General features: G+C 43.3%; 1 protein-coding gene across 2 annotated transcripts in view; it reads left to right on the forward strand.

Moving 5' to 3' along the window:
* The first annotated feature begins 1,102 nt into the window (after positions 1-1,102).
* The window catches only part of shroom4 (shroom family member 4), a 72,029-nt gene continuing 51,339 nt past the window's right edge, over positions 1,103-21,792 (forward strand). For both annotated transcript variants that reach the window (XM_008294268.1, XM_008294269.1), the window contains exon 1: positions 1,103-1,319. In XM_008294268.1, the coding sequence (XP_008292490.1) occupies positions 1,197-1,319 (123 nt within the window). In that variant the 5' untranslated portion in view covers positions 1,103-1,196. The remainder of the gene's footprint in view (positions 1,320-21,792) is intronic.

A 21,792-nucleotide genomic window follows, 5' to 3' on the forward strand; every position in this document is an offset into this window, starting at 1 on the left:
TGGTTGTTGTCGGGCTGGTGTTCTCAGGTTTGATCCACTGCTCAGACTAAACTTGAGGCTTCAAAGCAGTCATTTGCAAACCAACAGAGGATGTCACAGTCTCTACAGCCATCTTTTATATACTGTCTATGCCTACTGCACATTTATTAAATGAAATCCTCCATGTGGACTCTTAACAGACTAGAAAGTAGAAAAACAACAACTGTTCATACGAGGTGTCAACAGCTGTCCGTGTCTGCTTTAATGTGAACTATGGAAACTTCACAGTAATCTTAAACTTGCTGAAAGTGTTTATGCTATATTTATGTTATATCATGCCATAGCCAAAGTAAGCTGAGGATTTTAGAAGAAATCTTGCCTTTGAATGCAGGATCATATTTTATGTATTGCATTAGAAATCATGGTGAAACAGCTCTCTTTTGTGAATACAGTCAGTTAAATGTGAAGATGAAGGTCAGCAGTACCTAAAATGAACTGCTCGTTTTCTAAACTTCAAATGAGAGGCCACCACTCACTCCTGATTCTGTTATTAGGCTGTAGTTACCGCCTGATGCTTTTACAATACAGCGGTGGTCTCCCCTCTGACCCCTCCCCCTCTAGCGCTTCCTATTGGATACTGCTCACCAGAAGCTCTCTACTATTGGTCGAGCCTTCCGTCAATCACATCCCGCCGTTCGAATAGTGGGCGGGGCCACCCACCTCGCTTTGGGAAAAGTTTTCCCAAAGTTTTCTGTTGCGTCAAGTTCGCGAAAGTAACACCGGAAATACGTCAGTAAGTGTAAAAATAAAACCATTACTCCGACTCGTTTTGGGGGAAAATAAGCGTGATTTTAGTTAAATGTGTGACATGAAACAGTTTGGAGGATGTTGTGATAAAGTATGGAGCAAGACCTGAGTGAATAAACATGCTAACATCAACTTTTCACCGACAGCTCGACCGGAAGCAGCAACCGAAACAGTCGCCGTAACTTTCACTAGCTTGACCCGGCCTAAAAGTTTCTGCCCTCCCCCTCTTCCACTCACTCCGTCCGTCCTTCCACCACCCATCCATCCATCCATTCGTTGTTGATGCTAGAGCGGTGATGGAGAAGCCGAGGGACCGCTACCGGCGCCGCTAAGCTCGCAGCGACTCATCCCGGTGCGACAAACCGAGACAGAGAGGCGGACGCGGGGATCGACCGGAGCGGAGGGAGAGGATGGAAACGGTCGAGCAGCTCGTCTCTTTCCACCACATTCAGGTCCAGTTGAGCGGGGGCGCGCCTTGGGGGTTCACGCTGAAAGGAGGGCTTGAGCACGGCGAGCCGCTCATCATCACTAAAGTGAGTATGACCGTTATGAGCATGCACACTGATAGATGTGTCCAGAGTCTCACAAAACTGCACAAAAAGTGTGTCTTAGGTCATTGCAAGGAGTTTGCACTGCATTGTGCTAAATCCAAGCAGTGTTTTCTTAAATTTGCTGCAAATATTCATAGTTTTCTCTTCATATTATTGACTATATGAGTTCCATTTTATTAGGATTTGGGTGTTGCAGCACTCCAGCTCCACCAAAACAGCAGTTGTGGTTGGTTTTGCAGGTCTGTGACTGCTCTCTCATTCATGCATGCTTGAGCTGCTGGTCACTTGGTTTCAGCTTACCAACTTAGGCAAAACCGTTTTAATATTCTGGCTTCTGCACAGCTAGATTTAAAGTGCTACTCCTCCTCCTCCTCCTGCTGCTCTTCTGCAGAGAATAAAAAGTTATTGTCCAGAGCTAAAGCAAATATCCGGTGCTGGTTGATGTTTGTCAGCTGTCACTGTCTATGAATAAAAACTCCTACATAATCTAATGCAGCGGTTGAGTTCTCAAACCTGGAGGTCAAAGGGTCCCCCCAGGGGTGCTAAAAGGGGTTCCCATGAGGATCCCAGACGAAATGAGGCTCCGTTCATCTTCCTGTTACTTCATTCACTGCAAGGTAGAAACGCCCAAGTGTTGACAGACGGCTAAAACCACTTCAGATGGCCGAGTTTCAGGCAGAAAGGATCCAGCGGGGTGTCTGTGGGATGTGGGAATCCTTGAAATGAAAGACTGTGATTCTCTGATGAGACATTCTCAGAATTGCCATGTGCTTGTTTGTCACACAGCTTAAAAATAATTTTTGCTGAAGCACCCTCAAGCTTGTTGCACGGGGGAAATGCAGCATGACGTGTGGTGTGGTCTGCTGTTGTTTCTGCAGAGACGTGTTAGCTTCAGGTGGGTTTGGAGGGGGCTTTGTAGATTTAGTGTGTGCTCTCAGATGCTGACGCGACCTCATCTTGTGCGATAAAGTCGTGGGGGCCGACGTTTCCTCCCGACCTCTTCTCACGGTTTCACGCCGCGGGCGGTGAGCTGCTGGAAATAAGGAGGGTGTCTTTGAATTACTGCAAGTAATTATTGGTGTGTGTTCTGCTGGGGGTGGTCTCGCCGCATGTGTGTGTTCAGTCCAGTGCATAAGTAGGACATGCAACCTCTGCTCCCTCTCCCTCCACTGTCCCACTCTGTTAAGAAGTCACAGCAGCAGCAGCAGCAGCGGCGGTGGTGGTGTAAATGTTGGCCGGTGTACATCTAGATTCACCACAGCGGGGAATGGAAAAGCCTGGCTCAGTCATCTGGAAACACACACACACACACACACTAAGTCGCACACAGTAACACGGCCCCTGGGAAAATGTGACTGGGACCGCTAAAGGAGATAAAAATCAAACTGTGCTCTGTAGCTGTTTTGTGTCCAGTGGCTGGTTGAAACTCACACACAATAAAGCAGAGCAGGAGGCGAAGCTGGGCAGGGAAATGTTGCGCTGAAAAGTGTTTCAGGTGTTTAATGATTAAGTGTTAAGTCCTTGAAGGAAAGTGCAGAAAGACGGAGAAGCTAAAACTGAGGTGTGTATGTATGTGAGAGACATGAGTGTGTAATGTGGTCCAGAGAGTGTTTCCATTAGTGTTCACACAGAGGTTTACTGTGTCTGTGGGGACCACAGCTGAATACTGCCATAATCCTCTCACATCCCAGGGACATGGAAGTGTTTGTGTGTGAGAGGTTGAAATACATAAATGGAGATTAAATTCTGCAGAAGATATTTGGCGGGATGTTTAAGTCGCATTTCATGTACTCTGTTTACATTGTGATTGTGTCTCAGTACCCACAATGCACCATTGTACGCCTGTTTTTTCTCCCCTGCATTTACCATATCAATACACAGACTGCATGGAATTCCAGGTGTAAATTTGCCCAACTTTTATTCCTTGCAGCTTGTCACAGTTGAATTTAAAGGCAGCAGGATAAAGAAGTCCGTGTTGGATGATCAGACAGCTTTGGAAACCATCACACCTTTCTGTCAGTGTAGTATAATTAAACCAACATCACGCTGTGCTCAGGTGAGGAAGAAGCCAGGGTTTTAGTTTTCATTTTTCTGTCACTTTTTGCGTTTGCAACTTAGTGCAACACTGGTGACATCTGTCCCCCCAGCTTACTGCCTGTAGCTCCTGTTGGGGGATCTCAGTGCTTTCCCAGCCCAGATGAGGTAGATAATCCCTCAGGCATGTTCTGGGTCTGCTCCAGGGAAGTGGCCAGATCACCTCCAGTTTAAAAACAGTCAAGAAAGGATGACATATCAATGGAAGGCGACTTTCTACAGACTTACGTCACATTACATCATCCCCACCAAGGTTTTTTTTTATGCAAATGCCAGTCTCTAGTGAGTCTTTAAAGAGTGAGTCTGCTGTTTTTTGGGGGTAGTTGAGTGGGACAGAGGGTGCCAGTTGCCCTTTCAGGACATCCATGTTTCAAAGAGTGTGTGTCTGTGCGTGGCCCTTTGAGAGCTTGTTCACTGCAGGAGGGGGAAGGGTGGCTTCTGTGGTTGGAGACAGCAGAGGGATATAAGCCATTTGGTCAACATTCCACCAGGAGCATAACTAATTACTACTGTGGGGTATGGGTGTGGACATTTTGTGCATTTTTATACGTGTGTGTGCATACGTGATCATACTCACAATCTCAGGCCGTTCTCCTTGCAGGCGGCATTCAGCTGTGTGATGACACGCTGAGTTTAAGGCTTTATCTGCCCAAAAAGTTAGCCAGTCACTCATTAGCTCTGCTGCCCAGTCAACCATTTAGTGAGTCAGTCTGTCAGCTGGTTACTGGCAAGTTAACAGCCAGGCGGTGTGCTTTGGTGAAAAATGGTGGTGTTTTAAAGAAGAGGCCTGCAGAAGAGCTGCACTGCATCCAAACATGCACATTTTAAGCCTTAAATGGAGAGCCAACAACACAGAATTAGTTCACTTATTATACATCTTATAATGGTTATATTCTGGAGTTAAAAGTACGTTTTTTTAAATATTCATTCATTCAACCTTTATTCAGATCTTGAGGAATCACTGAGGGCTTGTCCTCATTTCCAGTGATGTCAAGTTACAGCAGAATAACTAGACTAATAATTAACAAGAAAACAAACAACAGTTTACAAACAGTTGCATTCAAGAACAGTCATTTGTTGTCGTAGGTGTAAACTGACACACAGGTACAGATGTGTTAAGTTTTGTGTTTTTGTCAAATGTTGCAGGAGAATGCAGCACAAGAACTAAATCCAGTGTGTGAACGCAAGACTTGAGCCGTTAGCCAACAGCTTGAACGAGTTGAGCAACTGACTTTGGGATCAGTTTGACAGAGAAGTTAATTGTGGTGGCATCTTGCCGTTATAAATAAAAAGGAGCCGATGTCTGTCATGTCTCGCTGCCAGAGACGGCCAGCCAACTTTCTCATAAAATGAGCCGTGATGAGCAGAATAGCTGTCATAAGTAATACATGTTGGAGCAGAGGGGTGAACTGAATCCAGGGCTAGCGCTTTACAGGAGTTTGTTTGACAACAGTGGCAGGTTTACTGCTCTAAATGTGCCATCATGTTTGAAACACTTAACTTCAGACAGAGGGAGGCAATGCAGGCAACTGTTAGTTTTAAAATGTTGATTCTGCAGGCTGAACCGCAAACCGCTATCCTTATTAGCTCATATGAATTTATCAAGCAGTGTTTACAGTGTATGAAACCATTTGAACCTGGTTATCTTAAACTGAAATCATGAGAAGCAGACCAGCGTGCACCAGCCTGTAATCGTATAATTTCTAAAAATAGAGCTATAATAGCTGGTGATCCAACGCAAGAACTCGAGGAATGTAACGCAGACAAGTTTTCCTTCCATTATCAGATCAAATGTGATGTTAAAAAGTTGTTTGCAAAGTTTACACTCTGGTTTCTGTCCGTCTATTTTATCAAAAAGCGACAACTTGTTTGACATGTTGTCAGTTACTTTGGATTTGACTCTGAGTAAACTTTCAATACATGTTAAATTAGTTCGACCCAGCAATCCCCAGCAGGTTGTGAAAACACAGGTTTGTTCGGTCTGTTCCTCCAGTCGCCACAAGTAATGGATTATTCCTGGTGATCTGTTGATGCAGCACTGTTTTCCTTATCAAAGCAACACTGGTGATGAGAATTTGACTGGATGAGAGGATATTGTCTAACCAATGGAGCCGCTGATCTGGAGACAACAGCACTAGAAATAAACTCAATAAATAGCAATCCACGACTGCTAAAGGTGCCCTGATAATGTGTTGAGTTAACGTGAGGCTCCATCTTGGCCTTGGAAGTAACACCGCAGATATGAGCGAGATGTCAGAGCACATGCACTCCTTTGTTCTTTACCTCTGGTTTAAGAAAGGCGATAGACAGCAACACATCGCACAAAAAGTTCATGTACTGTATTGTACTCATTCCCAGAACTCTCCGTCTCCAGCAGAAATTAGCAGCAAGTATGTTGATCTGTAGAAATTCCTGGGTGCTACCATTGTGCATGTTTACTGGCATACAGGCCTCTTTTAGGGTAATTTATCATCTCAAACACTACCAGTTGTCAGCTCCATGTGTTTTGCGACATTTTGAAGTCCTTTGTGTCTTTAGTCGAATGCGGTTGTGATGACTAAGTGGTGAGTTCCTTCTATTGTTGTGTTTGACAGAGCGGCTGTCGGCTCACTTTCATATGTGGTTTTATGATCTACTGGGAGCTCTCCGCTCATTCGTGTTGGGGACATATTTCTCTTTCTGTTTGAGCCTCTCAACAGTTCCTGGCTGCACTGCGGTGCCCTGACCATGAGGAGGTTTTCCCAAGAGGCAGTTGGGCATCCAGAAAATTGTGGACCAGTTTGTGCTTTGGAGAAAAATCTGTGAGGAGATTTTGTTCAATGTTAGCGGCTGATTGAGTGTGTTTTCTTGCAGTGTAGTAATCAGTTACGCAGATTGTTAAAGACTTTGTTAAATGCTTTCAGCACTCATCCTGCTGGCGTTTTTAGATGGATCCCAGTTGCTCCAGAGACCGGCCCGGACTGGAGGGTTTTTCCCACCAGATCTCTTGCAGACCCGACATGTCTGTTATCTAAATGAATCTCAGACTTGACGTGTTGTACGAGAGTCTGTCTGAGTGGACTGAAGCAGATTCTCACCAGTGTTCAAACAGCATTTTGTCATGCAGGATATACGTGTGTGTAACTTTATCTGCAGTAATGTTTTATGAGACTTAATGAGATTTTATACCAATAAATTAGAGCTGGGGGATGTAGCTGAAAGTTTGGTCACGATAAAATGTTTAATGTCAGTCGATATGTATATTTATAGCTTTTATTGACCTGTTGCAGAGAAAAAATAGGTTTAATCAGGTACACGTGTAATGATTTTAATGTTCTAAATCCAATCTCAGTTTGATATGCATTAAATAAAGAATGCAGGTGAAGCTGGAGCTGCAAGGAGGCTAAATAAGGTGAAGCAGCGCCGGCCTTCACGTGCTTCATGACGTCAAGTCTGAACCACGGAGGGAGCATGCTTGAGGTTTGGTTATGCAACCGAACTTTCTGTTTGGTGCCGTCATGGCAGTTTGCATGTGATTCTTTTCGAGGAAGGGATCAAACATTCTATCGAACAGTTTCCTTATTACTATTGATGAAGTGTCTGTCTCTGGTACACATTTGTCGCTATTGTGTTCATCATAGAAGTCTTATTCTGTATTTGTTAAATATGCCAAAGATTAAAGGAGACTTCCTGAGACTTAAAAACGAATGTTGAACTTCCAAACCAATACTGGTGCATTCACGTCTCAGCTGAGGGAAAAAAAGGCCCATTCTGCTCCAAGAGCTGAACCCAAGCTTGTTTACAATCCATTTTCTCTGTGGTTCTTGTGTTGTACAAAGCTGGATTCATCACCATCTCCATTCTCCGCTCAGCTCATCTCTCAGCCTGTCAAACCACTGAAACCAACAGCACACTACTGACCCACAACAGGAGGTACCGTCGGTGCTGTTTTTCATACGGAAAGCTTTGACCGAGCTCCTTTTATTTACTTTTTTTGGTTTTGAACTCAGCTCCCAAATAGGACGTTTGTGCTGAGGCGTGGACTCTGCATGAACTCAGGAAAAGTAAAAGAAATCTTAGACTTTCATGGGTTTTTCCTTTTGCTGCTGTTTTATTTCTATCTGATTGTGCGATCGTGTAGTTTTCCTCGTGCACCTTGTATGTGGACTTGGTTGACGCACGTTTATCACAGTATAGTTATTGTTTGAATGGCCTACGAGACAGTAAACCTCTCTGATTTGATGTTGGATTATCTCATGTCAATGTGTTTTATTGAGGATTTTTACATTTCAAACAGCACTTGAGGTCATAAGAAAATCTGTGGAAATTCCTTGCTCATCATCAAGCCACCAGACTCTGGATTTGGTGGATTTATCACAGGATAAACTGCTGAAGGACTCCTTTAAGTGATTGATCCTTTGTGTTCACATCGGTAATCTCGTGTGGTGGAAGCAAAGTAGCTTGATTTTGAAATATCTTTCCTGCTTAAGATGGTCTAAGCTGGAAATCATGACGTGTTGGTGCGAAGGCTGCTTTTGAGGATCCTCTAAAAGAGTTTGTTGTTTTCTATTTGTGGCTGAGAGGGATTCTTCTTCTTCTTCTTCTACCGGAAATCAGGCAACGTTTCTTGTGGGGAGGATTCCAGTAGAATATAAAATTGATTCGCCCAGATGATCCTTCCTCTCCCTCGTCCCGCTGTTGACAGTAACGGAAACCCGGGGATTTTACCAAAGAATGTTTTGACATTTGGTCGAAGGTATGCAGCCAACTGTCTCAGGCTGGTAAACAGCCATGTGTGTGTTGGTGTGTGTTTTCTCTCCGCATTCCAGCAAAGGTAGCCTCCAGTAGCAATCTGCTCGGCGGGAGGTAGATGAGGATGCCATCAGATAGAGATGCTATTGTCCCTACTGTGTGTGTGTGTGTGAGAGTGTGTGTGTGTGTGTGTGTGTTTCCATGTCCGCTGCCCTGCTTTGCTAACTGTCCTACCTAACCTAAAACATATGTGGTGCACCAACATGCTGCACAATAGAGCATACTGATGAGAGAGGCAGAAAGAATGAGGCAGAGTTCATGTTTACAGCAAAACATGGTGGGTTTACGTTAAGGACAGGATGGAAACAGAGATATCACCTCACATTTGGACGTTTCTGCACTTCTGCTTCCTTAAAGTGGATGTTTTTTTAGCATTCTGTAGCATTCCATAGTACAGATGCTGATCTTAGTTTTTGTTCTGTTTGTCAAACTAAACAAAGAATCAAAACAAATCAAACTGGGCTCTGGTCACACTTTCATAGAATAAACTATTATCAGTCAGTTGAAAAGATAATCTGCCATTATTACTTAAGAAGCTTCAATTCCTAGTAAAGCCCCCCAAAATAGGTGTTGGTTTCCTGGTCAATACAGAGTCGGGGTGCTCCAGTACTCGGGCTGTAGAAGGATCATTTCTGTGTTTAATAAGCCGTCATCATTTCAGCTGACAGACTGAGTGTCCAGTCCATAAAGAGGAAAAATAAGAACGAGACCCAAGGTGGCATCTTTAAATTGATCCTTTTGTCCAACCAACTGTTAAAAAGCCTCCAAATATTCAATTCACAAGAGCGTTTGCTATTTTGGACAGATAAACAGATAACTTTAATGATTATTAAAAAGTTTTGCAGATTAATTCAATGATCTAAGCGCCTAATTTGTTAAATGACACTCTGCTTGCTCTGATAATCTTTCACTAGTTTAGTCATCCTGTATCATGTAGATCCTTTTCATCCTGTGGAAATGAAATTTGCCAGCGAACAATGCGCCAAACTGTTTATGGATACAGTAAGACAACAAGAATACTTTCAGCTATCCTGCACGTTAAATGCAGTTGAGTGTGTTGTGTGCCGACCCATGTTGGTGTCATTCAGCTGAAGATACTACACATGACAAATTCAAAGTTTAACTGCCTGAGAGAGTAAAACCACGAAGACTTGATCCAGTTTTCAATTCCCAGGTGAGGTGGACTGATGCTTATATCAGTGCTCTTGACAAACGTAATTTGTGGTATTCTATCAAGAAGTCGATGTGAAAGCAGCCGTTTTCATGCATTTTATTGCAGGTTTGAATAGATGTTGTTTGACATATGCTTTGAAAATACACACTGAGACACACACTGAAAAGCAAAGTAATCCCCCGAATCCCAGGGAGACATCGAGGCTGAATAACAGAAACACACAGAGTTTTGCAAATACTTTTTAAGTACACCGTCAGTCGCAGGAGCGTGCAGCTTGTGTGTGGGTGAAGCAGCTGAGTGTGTGTGTTGGGTGGGGTTGGAATGCATCTATCTGCGATCTGTGGAGCCTTTAGCTGTTTCTTTTAGGCTACGTCTGGAGGCTCACACACACACACTTTCATCCTCTGGCCCCGTATCCTGACCCTCACAAACCCAACTCTGAGTCCAAAACTCACCTAAACCTGATACTCAAAAACGTCCTCGCACATAAAGTGTTAAAGTCAAACTGGCCCTCACAAATATAGACGTACGATAAACACACGCGCTCACACAACATTGGTATTTTACAGTTTATGTGTGTTTTTATTGAAAAAGAGAAGTTGCATGTCATAGTTGGTGTGTGTGTCTGCGTTAGGGGTGAAGAAGTCCCGACCCGAGGCTGCTGCAGTTGTTATTGTTGTTGTCAGACGCTGTGTGTTTTCAGAAAGACTCCCCCCTCCCCTCCCCACGCCTTCACCGTCTCACTGGGGGGCAACACACACACACACACACACACCTCCGCCGTGTTTTGTTAACTCAGATTACACGCGAGTTTTCGGGTTTTTGTGTTCTGCTGAGCTCACGGTTAAAACGTGCTGTAATTCAGACAAATCGTTTTCAGAGTTAATGCGAGTTGATGTCACTGCGTTTCACAATAAATCTGACAGCCTGGAATCTGTCCGTTATGATTTAACAGCTCTGGTTTTCGCTAGAAATCCTCCCAAAATGAAAGTCGACTGAGTGGTGGCGCGATAGGACGAGCATCACCCCCAGATCTGAAAGCACGCGACCTTCGTGTTCACTCTGATAAAGCTTCAGTCGACACTAACAGCACGTGTGCACACACTGAGAGATGTGTCGGCTGTTTGTTGTGGTTTCGCTGCTACCTCCGTCCTCGGATGTGGTTCAGTTTTATAAATACTCAACATCATTACCGATCTGTTTTCATCATATCTCCAGTGGGTCTGATTCACTCCGGGGGCTGCAGCTTTGACAAAACACGTGCAAACAGACAAAACACGGGCAAAAAAATCAGAAAACAACTTCCGTCAGGCTGCCGTGTGTTGAGCTCTCAGGGTCACTGCTGGTTACATTCAGCCACATGAGCCTCACGTTTTAACGCCTTTGTTTATCTCTCATGTAGCGAGGACAGATTCACACGTGCTCAGATAAATAAAAAGAAATAAAAAGTGTGCATTCTGGTCAGAGTTCAGCTGTAAAACTGACCTGAAATATTCAGCATCAGAGCTCATGTGTTTGTTTTTAAGTACGATTTTGAGGTATTTTACTCGAGTATTTCCCTTCTGTGCTACTGTCCACTTCTACTACATTTGTACTTTTTACTCGGCGGCATTTCTTTGACAGCTTTACTTACATTTAGGATGCAGAGCTCACACAACAAATAACGTAACAACCTTTTAACACACAACACGTAGTGGTTTCCAACCTTTCTGGCTCCTTCCATAAAGCAGTATGTAGTCTGGCTCACATTTCTGAGTTGTTAACGGCTCCACAACATGCTGATTTTCCCCTTTAAACTTCCCACATGGTTGCATTTCAGTAAATGCTTCAATGATCCAATATATCAGCAAAATTACAAGATTAGAGGAAAAGTCCAAAAGCTGAAATCATGTTTCTCTGCTGTCCCTGTATATACCCTGAAAGAAGAAGTAGTTCCGACCAGCTCCACCTGCTGCAACACACTGATGCTTCACTGTTGTTACTCTCATGGTGTGTTGTATAATAAAATGTCAGTCAGAGACACTAACACCGGTACTTTGTGCGTAATGCCACCTTGATTCTGAAGGACAGCTGCTCTGATGTCGGTAACTCAAGGTCCACTGACTGGTTTTTAAAGAGCTGATTACTGAGAGGGCTCACTGAGAGGACAGAGAGCCACAATGTGGTGGTTTCATTCAAGAGCTGAGACTGTTTGTCATTGCATTGATGAGTTGATTGGTAGGATATTAATCAGCTGGTGTTTTAACAGTCGGCTGATTGTTGTCGTCACGTTTGAAGCAGAACCGCTGTTCAGCGCTAATGCGGAGGGAGGATTCGCCTTCTGTTTTAAATCACTGCAAATTGAATCTCTGTGGGTATTCGGACGGACAAAACAAGACGTTTGACGTCATAAGAGGCCTTTTATGAAATTTACTAGACCGAATGTCTAATTGATTAATCAATAACAAAGGCCACATTAATCGTCGATGAGAATAATTGCTGGTTGCAGCTCCAGCTTATTTCATTTCACAGTGTCATGAGGTAGATTGTCCTGATCATCCTGTTCCTTCGGTTCCACCTTGTTCCTGCTTTCGCTTCCTTTTATAACATTTTCCACCGATCTTGCTGCAGCTGTTTTGTTTAAGGCTTTGACATTAGAAGCAGTTTCCACGTCATTTTGTTGGGCTGTTTCAGGCATCACTTGTGTGCATTTCTCTGTTTATGTGTTTACAGTTTATTGCAATGCAGCCATGCCCCAAACCAAAGAATGTACCACATACACAGAAACACACACACACACACACACACACATTCCACCATGCAATGTGGTCCGCTCTCGTGGCTGCCCTGGCAAAGCCACTCCAGTCTGAGGCCTAAAGTGACACAAAACTCTCTTTGTGTGCTGGATCTTCTCTTGTCATCGTCCCTCCCGTCTGTCCTCGTGGCGTCTGACGGAAACATCCTTTCATCTTCATTTCTCAGGGGATGTTAAGTGGGATTCTGCGAGTCATAACTTCCCTCACGTTCCGTCCTCGCTGGAAGTGGGACGAGTGGAACTTCTGAGCGGGGAACCAACATTTGTGGGTGCAGGGAGGAGGGCGACAGTGGGTGTGTTGCATTCCTCTTGGTTAGGATTTATGAGGAGCTTTCCCAGATTGTTTATTCGCTTCTTGGGTTTTGGCTGGATTTGGGTTTTTAAAAGCTGATTAAAGATGCTGATAATCAATATTTAGTGTCTCTCTGACCAAAAATGAAAAGGATTTGGTGTCTTCAGTCATTTTTAGAATGAAAGAAACCATCTAAAACAGCATTTAGACCATTCTGGGACTCTGTACTGACAGCAAAAATGCATGGGAACGACACTTGCTGAAGCTAAGATAAATTAAATGCCCTTAAAGATTTAAAAAATGAATAAAACTGTTAGATTTTGCAAATGTTTTACACTGTTGCTGTAGTCAAAGCAGACGTGGTTCAAAGTAAATCATCAACCACAACTGAAAAAAACTGTTCAAACAAACCTGACACAGACACTCTTTTAATTTCACTTTGCATCACAAAGAAGCTTTTCAATGTTTGATGGGAGATTGCAGATGCACTGAAAGCTCAGGTGGAAATGAAGATTAATGAGGCAGAGGGATTGTTAGTGTGTGGTAGGGACTGATGCCAGAGTGAAATGTAGGAAAGACAGATCAACTGAGTCAGACGGACGGATAGAAATGTAAGGAGAAGGGAGGAAGAGGGCGGATTAAGGAGGATAAAAAGGTGAATGAAGAGAAAAGAGCGAGGCAGGATGTGTCGTGCCGCAACATATGTCAAAAAGACAGTGGCAAAGATGGGCTGATTTAAATAGACAAGGGGCGTCTCATTTAGCTTTAGGCTGGTGAACGGATAATAGATGGATGGAGACATAATGGATCAGAAGACAAAGACGGTGGAGAAAAAAGGTAAAGGTTTCAGATTTCTGGACTCTGAGCTGCCAGATTGATGTTTTCCTGCCTTTTTTTTTTTTCTGCAGTTATGAGTCTGTGAACACATCAGCAGCTGTTTCTCCTTCAAGGAAACTCACACAAGGTTTGTTCTGTATCTCGGTCTGGGACCACCTACTGTAAGTTTAGGGAAATAGAAAGCTGTTGGTTCTGCATCGCTGAAGAGACGAAAAGTGAAACAACATATTTGTGTGGAGCGACGAGCGCACTGACGCAGGAAACAAACAATACTTTAAATGAATTATTCCACATGAGGCGCTTTTTAGATTACGCCATCGTCTGTAATTACAATTTTCACGTCACCTGAGTGGAGAAAGTAGCTCTTGTAGCTGTTTCTTGTTGTGCCAACTCATATATTTGCATCAATGAAGTAGGTGCAGACTTCACCAGTGATGAAACTCTTTAATCATTATCATTTATTAAGAGTTTGACTGTCAGACTTTGCGGATGTGGTTTGAATTTTTTGGTCTGACAGCGGCCCGACAACATAATTAAACCGCCCGCATCACAGTTTGATTCTCGTATTGCTAAATACTGATCGCTGCTGGTTTAAAACCAGTGGGACAGAACAAAACGGCGTGGACAGACATCTCTCACCTGAGGGAGAAAACTGTGTTCACTCACATTAAGAAGCTGAATGAGTGACGTAGGTGTTGGTGGCCTTTACAGCAAATAAACACACTCATGGAACGCCATAAAAACATCGCACCGGCTAGCTTTCCATTCGTGGTCTGTTTTTCAGGGGCAAGTGTTAACTGGAGAGATGTTTGTACACTCGTAAATCTGATATTTCAAATCTGTCTGTAGCCGTTAAATGCTGGAGATGATATTGTTGAATTCATTATTATCAGCTCATCATAAAGCAGCTTTGATCAGCGTCATCTATGTGGGACTGACAGCAGGTCAAATATTTTTGGGATGTTTTTTTCTAAATAAATAAATCCCAAACTGCTAAGTTAAGCTCAGTCTTATCCGGCTGATTTTCATCTAACTGTTCGTACAATTTGGCCTCAGTTTTTCCGGTGTGGTACGTTATTGCTCTTATAAAAATACTTGAATCGAAGCCCAGAGAGATAAAAAAAAAAATCACAAAGCGAGAGAGTTTGAAAGCTGGCAAAGCTGCTTTGATTTGACAAAAATACACGCAATGTACTCTCATAAACGCACAAAACGCATCCAGTCGTGAAACCGAGGTACGGAGGGGGAGAGGCGAGGGGCAAGGTCATTTAGTGCCCATTAACAAGTTAATGTTTCACCCTTATTTTAGTGTGTGTGTGTGAGATAAAGGGACCCACACTCACACACACAGTCCTTTCTAAAGACATTGATGGATCAATCCAGTCGGCCTCCGGTCCCACCAGGCCGCCGACCCTTTAACCTCTGCTATTGTCAGCGCTGGTCACCGGATCTAATGGCTTCCATACTACAGCAGAAACACACAGCCAGGGGTGTGTGTGTGTGTGTGTGTGTGTGTGTGTGAGTGTGTGTGTGCATGAAAAAGATAAAGTGTGGATGTGTAACGATTAGAGCTGAATAACAGGAGTGATGCTGTTTATTTATCACACAGATTGATGACCAGTTATAGGAACCGTTTCAGTGACATATCAGCATCATAACTAACTACTTTAAGTTAGCTTAGCATAAATACAGCTAGCCTAGCTCTGGCTGCAGTGGAGAACATACCTGCCCTTCTCAAACTCACCATGATAATCAATCACCATATGTTATTATTCTGACTTGAACACCAACAGGATGTGCTGGATGTATGATTTGGTTCTGGACAAAGTGGATGTATGCTGTATCTAGTACGAAGCAATAAAATTGTGTGTACTTCTTGGAAAACTCCAGATAAGGCCAAGATACCCCTGCAGGAACTTGCCTTTGAACCTTCGTGTGTTTTCGACCACAAGAATCGAGCCTCTTTCAGGGACATTTTCAGGCACCTTGTCTGGGTGAGTTACTCTTGAGACACTGACTAGTTAAACTTAGACAACAAGCAGCATTTTTTTGGCCGATTCGGAGGTCATTCCTGCAACATCAGCCCCAAGTTGCACCTGCCTCAAGTTCCTGCACTGCAAAGTCACCGATAGATTTAGAAATTACTTCCAAAGGAGTAAAGAGCTTATGTTTTTCTTTCTAAATGCAAACCGTTGTGCTGTATTATTAGTCTGATGCTGCTAAAATGCCACTTCAACCACCAAAGTTTGAATTTTTGGGTCAATATTGACTATATGAACTTATATATTTGTTTTACGAGCACAGTGCAGCATTTCCAACAATTTCCACTTCTGTTCTGAAAAAAGTCACATTTGGCTGCATGCATGTTAAAAACAACACTAAATGTTGTGTGCATGAAATATTTTTCTATATTATGTATTCCAAATGTCACAGCAGGAGTTAGATAAGCACAACAGACCATTGTTTTTTCTTTGTGTGTGTTATTTTGCAGCCTCAAAGTACGCTTTGAGATGAACTGATTTCATCTGTAGATGCGTGTCATCTCTAATATTCAACCCAAAGAGCACAAATCCATCCCCAAAATGGACTTTTTCCCCTCTTGGTGTGTACATATACACAAACCCTCCTGTGTGTGTGCTTCATGTGACAGCTATGACACAGCCACAAAGTGTGTATTGTTTCTTTGTGACTGCCACTTAAGGTTAAGTGTCAGTGTTGTGGTGGATTAGAAGGAGGCAGCGTGTGAGTGTGTGTGTGCCGTAGGGGTGCTGTTGTGGAGGATTATGGGAGTCGGAGGCTGGTTGTGTTTTATGATGCATCGATCTCGGTGACGGCCGAGGGTTAAGGTTCGACAGGTTGCCGTTTCTTCGGGGTCGGCGGGTTAGCGCGCCGCCGCTGTGCTCCTTCACAAAGGGATTGTGGGTAGCGGAGCTTTGATGTGGCCGGCTGCTCGGGGGACTGTAATGAGGGCCTTGTTTTCACAGATTAAGTCAGATTTTAATGGCATTACTGGAGCTTAAGGTGGTAAGAACATCTTTGGTGTAAAGCTGAGGGGTTTCTGCACAGGATTTCCCAAAGATCACCTGTCAATCAAACACCATGGGCGGCACAGTGGCGTCTGTTTTCTTTGAATTTTCAGGTGATTAATGGCCTTTTTTCATCTTTTTCACCCCTTTGCAGCTGATACTCAGTGTGCTTACTGCTGCTCACTTGCTTCTTAAACGACAAATAGTGGACAGACACCAGCAATTCATGCAACAAATTACATCTGATTTAAATTTGTGCTTCTAGCCTGCAGCAATTTGTAGAGGTGAAAATTGTTATGGCCTCATAAAATGTATAATGATGTTTTTTTCTCCCTTTATTTATGTGTTCCTCCTTCAGTTTGCCCTTTTAAAATGTGAATGCATGCAGAGGTTAACACTCTGTGAATTTATTTCACATGTATTATTGCCGTTTTTGTGTCCTTGTGAATTTACGCGGCGCCTGACTCGGGGACTGTCTATTTTCCGTCCGAATGTATCGCCACATTTTTTGGCACTTCTTCAAACACGAGAGGGGGAGTCTTTTTAATTTGAATTTAAAATATTTAGTTTCGTCTCGGGAGTGCAGCTAATAAAAATATACAAGCGAGGAGACCCACCAGAAAGTGGCCGCGGCACATTTTAAATAATTACTGAAAATATTCCGGATCAAAAACAAACAGGAGAAGCCACTGAGTCGGCTCAGACGTGTAGGTTTGTATGCAAGCGGAGGAATGCTTCGAATGGTTTTAATAAATGCCAAGTGGACACATCTCCTGGCAGCGCAGGGAGTCGACTGTGTTTTGTTTTCCACGAGTGTTGCAACTCCACAGTGAAGGCATTGTGCTGCATGTGTGTGCTGAGGGCTGAGCGTCACAGAGGTTTATTTCAGGATGAATTCTATCTTCATCGTGAGCTGGGTAGCTGTCACTTAAGATGTGTTGAGTATTGCACCATGTGTTTGCAGTGTTAGATTAAAAACCGGCACTTTTGTTTACGTCTTGTTGGAGTAAAACCCACCAGTGCAACCCAGGAAAGTCTTCCAAACACAGCTGGAAACATCAGGGTGCTAATGCAGCAAAAAATATTCTAGCGTCTCCGATCACTTCTTATCACTCGTGATAAATTTTCATGGAAAGCAGTGTGACAGGAGACGGTGAAGATGAGTATCTCTGTAGACGTGTGTGATCGAGCCGTGAGCGAGAGTTCGTCCACGCCGAGAGGCACGAGAGGCGAGAAACACCAAGAAGCATTCCTCCTCAGCCTGAAACAAAACACACACTGTTAACCTGAGCGAGGCAGCGGTGACTTGTGTTCACGAGCGAGCGTTTACTCACATGCTGGTGTTGGTCCATGTGACTGAGCTCAAAGGATGTTTCTGTGGTTTCCAGGCTGAACTCAGGAGGCTGGTGATTGAAGAGTCGGCGCTGACAGTTTGACAACCTGAAAATAACCAATAAGTGCAAGAGTTTGTCCGTTTTTTTGGAGTATTTGCTCTCCAATTTCCTTTCCTCCCTCCTCTCAGCGCTTCTCATTTCTTGTTTCGTTTCCCATCTCTGTTTATGTTGTTTCATCTCGTCTCTTACGAGGCCTCAGCACTGGAACTTCACCCACAAAAGGCTCATGCATTCAGGGCATCATCGTCTTCATAGCCCCCTTCAGTTTTTCCACAGAAAGCCGTTTAAGGACAGCACCACCCCAGATGAAACGCCAGAGACCGGTGGAGCTAGACGGCAGTATACATGCAAACACACACACCGACACACACACACACACACACACACACACACACACACACACACACATGTAGCTGTTGGTGGTTTTGGTGTGAGCGTGGGAGCTTTTTTCTTTTTCCATCCCTGCAGCTCCCCTCCTCCCGCCCTGATAAAGAAGGCCTTGTGCGAGCGTGGGTGTGAGGAAGGGAGGAGAACCTCACAGGGCTCGGAGCGGAGGGCAGAGGTTGATGAAGGGTGTGTGTTTCTGTGTGAAAGAGTGAGGAGAAAGCAGCTTATCTGTCATGTATGCAGCACATCAGGAACATTCAGTCAAATAACATCCATCTTTAAATATGCTACTCCCTTGATTCAAACCTGTGGACTTCAGTTGGAGAATAAATCTGATGTTGCACTACTTTTTTCTCACTTAATGCTAAATTAACTTTGACCTTTACAACAATCTTTTTAATTGAACTGATCGGTACACCGTTACACTGTGTGGCTGCTCCAGTGATTCACACCTGCAGCTAATCATTACTTTCATTAGTGATCATTTCACAGGCTTAATTAGTTATTATGATAATGATTTTGTGTATAAAATGTCAGAAAATAGGCCTAAAAACTCAATGTGAAGTCATGTAACGGCTTGTTTTTAGACCAACAAGCTCAAATTGAAAGATGTACTCATTTGATAAAACTGAGAAAACTCACAACTGAGAAACTGAAAGTTTATTTACAATATTTGTCCTAATTTAAAGAAGTGGATGAGATGAATTAAGACCTAATTATACGTAATCGTCATGTAGTTCATATTGAGCCAACTTGTGAATAAGTTTCTGCAGGGCACTAAACAGACCATGTGATAGAGTTAAGAGCAAATAAGAGCAATAAAAATGGAACCATCTACGTTGTTGTGTGCCAGATGGGCAGCTTCATCAGCTGACGAGGATCATGCCACTCCGTTAAACGCCCCGCCTGCATTACTTACTCTGTCTATAACTTCCTGCTGGGATTACTTCCATGTCAGCAGATCGTTAAACAGCTGCTGAAGTCTTAACGGGATCAGACGAGGCAGATTTTTCTGATCAAGCTTTTCTTATTGGAGGCAAACTGATGCTTTGTAGAAACGCCTGATAAAATCTTACAAATCTGAACCAGATTTCTAATGAAGATGAGCAGATGTGTCGGACTGGATGGTGTGAGGCAGCATTTTAAAAAACACCTGCACGACAATGAGGTCTAATAGCAGCTTCTCTGACAAGTCTTGCTTTCATTTCATATATTTGGCCCATTTTATGACTGAAGTTAGATGCCATCAACATTGCAAAATAGATGATAGATGCATTTTATTAAATTTTTTTCCTTTTCCATCAGTAAGGAAACACTTTAAACTTTGAGTTTCACGTCACTTATTTTGCAGAATGTTTATTCCCAATAAGCTAATGAAAAAGACACAAGCTTAAAGGCAAGTATATATTATGTTAATTTAATACAGAGCTTTCTGTTCAGCTTTGCTTGTCATGGAGTGACTTTATGCCACAGTGTGCTAAAGTTCTGCTCTTCTTTTTTAAGTAAAGTTAGTTTTTTGTTTGTTTTTTAAAGTTTTTGTCAGTTTTGGACAAGATTTATTTTTATTTTTTTACCGAACCTTAGTTCTGATACCTTGTAAGCAGTTTATAGAAGATGATCGGCCACCTTATCCAACTTCTTTATCTACAGGAACGTTTTCTGCCCACTGAAGAACACGGTTCAAGTCAGTTTTATTTACAGAGCAAGGAATCACAACTCTGTCTCAGTCGTGTTTGGGGTAAAAACTATGGACAGAAAACAATGTTGAGCAACTTCCAGGAGCCACTGCGCCCTGACAGAACCAACACGGGGAGTTAAACCTCTATTTCTGGTGTTGGTTGTGCTTTGCTCTTCCCACACAGAAGCTGAGTTTATGTTTCATTCACAATCCCTGACCTCATTCTGGGGAGTAGGTCAAACCCAGAGTGACTCAGCCGTGTGGCTACAAGCAGCTCCGCACCGCTGCTGGAAATTAAGGTGAACGCAAATGGTATCAAAACAGGAAATGTGGGAGAAACTGGGCTCTACCTTCTGAGCTGCAGAAAGAACTGGCAGCGCAGGCTCCAGCTCCCCCGGTCGTATTTCCACGTCGCAAACCACGGTTTCCAAATTTACTTTCTCGGTTGAGACGCAGGCATTATGTTTGGGAGATGAAGAGTGGCAGCGCAAACAATAGCAGGAGCGTGAAGCTGGTGTGCAACAGGGGGTCCAGGGAGAGCATCCTCCTCCCTCCTGGCTGGGTCTTTGTCCCGGGGGGCCACCCAGCACTAGTGGGGGTTTCTGCAGGGTCTCGGTGCATGTGTTGACCCGTCAGGTTGACGGCTCTATTTCGGGCTCTGGTGCACCGAGCAGGAGACGGGCGTTACTGGGCATCGTTCACTGTGTTTACAGGAGAAACCAGGTTGCTCAGAGGAATTAAATCGGCAGTCTGGATGCTTCCTCGCTGAAATGAGTCGGCACAGTTTGAAACGCTGGATGTTGCTTCCCACTTTATTGAAGCTTGTGACAGTTAGTCAACGGTTGTGTTTTCTCTAATACGTCTTAATTTTGCATATTGAGGATACAAGCGGGGAAGTTTGATGTCAATCCAAACCAACTGCTCTGACTGTGAGCCGCCGGAAACTGTCTGTGGATAAAAACAAAACACTTGTTTCAGATGTTATACCATTAAATTAAAATATTATCACACATTTCCCCCGTGTATAGACACTTCAGGCCTTTATAACCGCATTTAATGATCGTGAAGCTATGATTGTGTTTACTTGTGTTTTCAGTTGGTATTAGGTTCAGTTTAGACACCAGAAGCAGTAGTTAGGTTAGAAAAAAGATCATCATTCAGTCTTTAAAATACACTCTGTCGCCACCACTTGTTGCCCCAAAGCTTAATTTTGTAGGTTTCTTTTGTGACGTACATGCATCATTTATGCAACTGCAAGAGGTTGCCTCTTTAATCTGGGTTATTTCCTGATTCCCACTGATCAGAATGGATGACACTAGACGGCGGTCGCTCTTCTGTTTGAGTGTGAGACAATAAGAAGAAGCTGAAATACACTCTAACGGTCTCTTTATTAGTTATGTTTTGTGTGTACAGCCACAATGCAGTGCTGTGATTGTCTTCCAGGAGAAACTGAAAACGTGCACCGCAGGCAGACTGTCATACAAACGAGTTCGTGTCCAGCATTATCTGGCAGAGAGCCCACTGGTTAACGAGAGCATGCAAATGACAACTTGCCGGTTACATTTTTGTGTTAGTTTTTGAGTCAGTTTACAATCTGTACACAACGTCTTGTCATTAAAATCCGGTCTAGCGTGCTATAAACTCTTTAAAAAGTATTCACTCAGGCTGTTTAAGAGGTATAAACAAGAAGCAATGTGGCATAAAATGAATATTTATCTGTCAGCAAAGAATTTTATAAACACAATCTTAAGCCTGCATTCCTTAGATTGGAAAAGCTCCTTCAGTAATGGTGATTATTTACTGCCTAATTGTTCTGAGATAAGTGAGGAGGTGTTGTAAACCGTGACACCCAGAAGGTGACAGATGAGCTCACAGTATGATGTATGACGGCGCAATAAAACGAACAGATTTCCTCATGAGTTTGGATTTTAAAAGCTTGTTTTCCTCCTTGTTTGTGCCGTTTGAATGACATTTAATGTTGCTGTGAA

This window comes from Stegastes partitus, unplaced genomic scaffold (assembly GCF_000690725.1).
Source record: "Stegastes partitus isolate 25-593 unplaced genomic scaffold, Stegastes_partitus-1.0.2 Scaffold952, whole genome shotgun sequence".
Lineage (NCBI taxonomy): Eukaryota > Metazoa > Chordata > Actinopteri > Pomacentridae > Stegastes > Stegastes partitus.